Source organism: Apaloderma vittatum, unplaced genomic scaffold, assembly GCF_000703405.1.
Source record: "Apaloderma vittatum isolate BGI_N311 unplaced genomic scaffold, ASM70340v1 scaffold8187, whole genome shotgun sequence".
In the NCBI taxonomy this organism is placed as follows: Eukaryota; Metazoa; Chordata; class Aves; order Trogoniformes; family Trogonidae; genus Apaloderma; species Apaloderma vittatum.
In genome coordinates this window covers 3290-7298 of record NW_009727771.1, presented here as the reverse complement: position 1 = coordinate 7298, position 4009 = coordinate 3290, and the positions used below count along the sequence as shown (strand labels likewise).

The 4009-nt window shown below is 34.9% G+C and overlaps 1 protein-coding gene across 1 annotated transcript in view; it reads right to left on the bottom strand.

Moving 5' to 3' along the window:
- CAPZA2 (capping protein (actin filament) muscle Z-line, alpha 2) overlaps nucleotides 1–3770 on the bottom strand; it is a 15155-nt gene extending 11385 nt beyond the window's left edge. The window contains exons 1-4 of the mRNA XM_009873801.1: nucleotides 3662–3770; nucleotides 2223–2274; nucleotides 1449–1512; nucleotides 742–948 (exon numbers count right to left, since the gene is read on the bottom strand). Coding sequence (XP_009872103.1) covers nucleotides 742–948; nucleotides 1449–1512; nucleotides 2223–2274; nucleotides 3662–3770 — 432 coding nt within the window. The remainder of the gene's footprint in view (nucleotides 1–741; nucleotides 949–1448; nucleotides 1513–2222; nucleotides 2275–3661) is intronic.
- Between the last annotated feature and the right edge of the window lie 239 nt (nucleotides 3771–4009).

The following is a 4009-nucleotide window of genomic DNA, read 5'->3' as shown; positions in this document are numbered from 1 at the left end:
AGGAATGTGATTAAAATGATGGGCTTGGTCGTCTCTTCTCCTTTTTATCCTAAAATCAAATACTACTAAAAATCACCTCAATAAACATATAATCTGGGTTCCCTTACAGAAGGTGGAGCTCCTCTGACTGCCTGGGATTCCCATTCAACTTGTTAACTCGGCAACTGATATTTTTTTTTTCTTCCCTAGTGAAGTTTTCCATCAGGTTAATGCAAAGCACAGGACAGCTATCATTAGATCAGTTTGCTGAACTTTAAATAGTCTCAGAGCCCCTAACAGCACAAGTGCTATTTTAGTCCAGACTGAAAGGTTTTATTTTCAAAAGCTATCAGAACCCACTGATTCTTGATGGTAAGAATATAGGGGTCTGATATACAGGACACATGATGGAGAGAAAACATTTTGCTTTACGGATAGTTTTGTTGGTAAACCAAGTAGCCAGGATCAATGGGATCAACCTGCAGTAGTCTACAGAAGTCTTACTGTTTTAAGACATTTAAATAGAAACTCTTCAGAACTGGGAGATAAGTCTTCACTATTACTCGCAGTAAACACCTACTAGGTAAATCCAACAGCTGAAATATTAAACTTCTGAAGCTTTTCTTCATTTCCCTGTGCGAACCCTTGACAGGACTAAATTCTTTACAGTTCAGACTGCCTATCTTCCTGATTTACAAATAGGTACAATTTTTTTTAGACTTCTATCTATAGTGGTACAGTGGTTACGTAACTAAAACTTACTGTGCAGACACCATTTGGGTAGTGTTCTTTCACATATGCTTTCATTGCTGTTTCAACTGAATTTCTCCAGGATTCTATGGCATTTTCAACTTCATGGGGTCTAGGATCAGTAGCCTCCTTTCTTAGGTGATCAAATTTAAAAGAAATCTTGTTCTTGGGATCCAAAAATTTTCCATTTCCCAAATCACCATGTTCTGTTATCAAAACCTGTATTATAAAATTTTAGTTAATAACATTTTCTAATGAATAAAGATAAAAAATACTGTGCCAAATCTAATCGTATCCTACATTGAACTGGATTTTACTCATATTCAATGACTCACATTTTAAACAAAACATGCATATAGCAATTGAGAACAACACTAATACGACACTCTTAGGAAAAAAATCCTGACTCTTACCCTCATACTCCAACAAACAATGCAATACAAAAATTAATGTTTTCTAGTATTAGAGGTGGAGCAAATTCTTTCTGCACTTCCAAATCAAGCCTGACTGAATTCAGGCCAACACCACAGTCTGAACTCTCAAGCTCTTTAGATGCTCTAAATGATTAACTTATGGAACTGGTCCTATCTGAGGGCCATAATCTCTATATGTTGGCCAAGAAGATGCATTTATTTTCATTTTCTTGCCGATATATATCCCAATATCAGAATGTCTTTAACAGTTTCAAGAACATTGCAAGTATTTCATTGTATTCATACCTGTTCATCGTAACCGTCAATTTTTACTGGAGTAAACTGGTCCAAGTTGTACTGTGCAAATGCACTACAAGGGGGGGAAAAAAAAAAAAGCAGACTGCATCAAGCACAGTATTCTTCCTTAGTAGCTGTAAGAGATTTAAGTAATAGCTAACAACCTGGGCTACAATGCATCAAAAAATGGTATCAATGCTTCATGACCTACACGGCCCAAATTCTTGGAACCACATTGGTTCATTTGAGTGCTCATATTACAGATTCCAACCACCATTACACAATAATTTATGTTCAAAAGTAATCTGATACAGACAAACACATAAGCTTTAGAGTAACCCATAGAAACCGGAGGAACAGATAAATTTAGAATTCCACAGTGATCTAACCTACTAAGCCAGATATCTCTATTCTTAAAGATAAATCCAATTTTGGCATAAAATCCAGTTTGCATAATGTTTTGGTATAGAAGCAGGGTCTAAGGAAGCAGTATCTTAAGAGATATTCAGCACCTGGAACCTCTACTAAGAAACCATATACCAAAAAGGTGGAGACTAGTTCCAAAATTTAGCTCACTCATTTCCAAAACAGTTGCTCAAATTGCCAGGACAAAATACAGAGCTCTCCTCTGCCAAAAATTTAATCTTGATCAAAGATGCACAACACACATAACAGGGTTTTACTCGCCAAGCACACATCTTTTCAAACGAGTCACTGACAGTGAAAGTCTTACTGAAAACATCTTGCTTTTATGCAACAGAGTATGTGGCATCTGGTACTTACTGGGCTGCTCCTTCCCTGAGAAGATTGTCATTATTAAGCAGCAACCGAACATCTGAAAGAAGTTATTTACAACATAAAAATACAGTTAACTCAAACTTGCTTCAGTCACATAAACAAAACAAACAAAAAAGCCAACCACAAACCACCCCATGCCCATAGATTACTAGGTACGAAATGGATTTCTTCATGTTTCATGATTTTGACTGAACAAAAATGAGAAGAGCAGTATGGAAATGCATCCACTCCAAGATGATCTGGTAAGGAGATATAAGTCATGTTCCACAGGCTGAGTGACAGCTCTTGGAATCTGTCAAACTAGTCTTTAGAGAAGTTTTGGATGAGAACAGCACAGGATTCAAAAGTGTTCACTTTTAGAGATGTAAACTACCAGATCCCTCACATTGTATCGATGGCAGTGGTTACTTTATTTTGGTGACATTAATGAGGCTTGTTGTGTTGTCCTCTTCTTTTTTTTTTTAACACTTTCCATTTTTGCTCTCATTCCTAAACGACATTTTATAACCATACAACAATATATCACAATACCATTTCTTTTACTATCATACAAGAAACATGAACAAAGTAAAAAGTCCTCTTCAAAATGACTTCATATTAACTGTGCAGTAAATTGTTACCTATGTACTTCACTTGCTTGCTTATTAAATACTAGGCATTATTTTAAAAATTCAATGCACCAACCATTAACTAAACGATATTTAATCTCACTATAATTTTTTAAACTCATCTAAAGATTCCCAAGGTATCATGCAAGGATAAAATTAATCTGGAATTTTAAAAGAAAAAGAACATGTTATGTAAAGTTCAGGCAAAAAATAGTTGAGAGAAGCTAATTTCAATGTTCCTTTCGGTTTACCAATACACTCAGTAAAATGAAATGTGCCCAGAATTGAAGAGTTAAAAGTGTTTGGAGAAGATTAACATGCTATGCACAACTAGCATTAAGCAGTAGTCCTTTGCATATTCAAGGTTAAGTATTTGGAGTGATATTGTGAAAAAAAAGGAGCAAAAAAAAAAAAAAGGAGCAAAAAAAAAGGGAGCAAACAAAAAAAAAGGGAGCAAAAAGAGGAAAAAGGATTGGTTTAATTTCCATTGAAAAATATAATTTTTTATCAAAGCCTGGGGAAAAAAAAAGAGTACATGTGTCTTCTAAACAAAAACCCTAGCAACTGTTAATTCCTGACCAATTAAAAACAGAAAGCAAGCTCATTCTCACATCACAAAGAAAAGTGGTACTTCTCTCCTTTTTCATTTAAACTCCAAGCTGTCTTGTGACTGCAAAGCTTATTAAGGCAAGCTACAAAACCAGCTCTTACAGCAAGTGAACTGCTAAAATATAAGCTACATGAAATTCAGGAGAGTAACCAGTAACAGAGTTTTGGATATAGATGCCATAAATAAAAGGACAGACCAATACTCACCATTGAACACCTCATTGAATTCCCCAGGAGGAGCATGAATTATGAATTTTGCTGCTATACGCACCTTAAACACAAAAATAAAAATGTGGTTGTATATACTTGTATACATTCCTATTCAATTCAGTGGTACATTGCACAGTTTTAATATCCAGACACAAACCTGAAGAACGCCAAGTGTTTCATATATTTGTTCACGTTGCTTAAACTACCCTGTCTTTGTTAGAAATAAAGAATATAAAGTCTCATCTCTTCAAACAGAATAGAGGAGATTATGATGGAATTAGATAGAGAAATTGGGTGACTCATGCTTTATATTACTGGCAAAAAGAAAAAGATTAATATAACAAA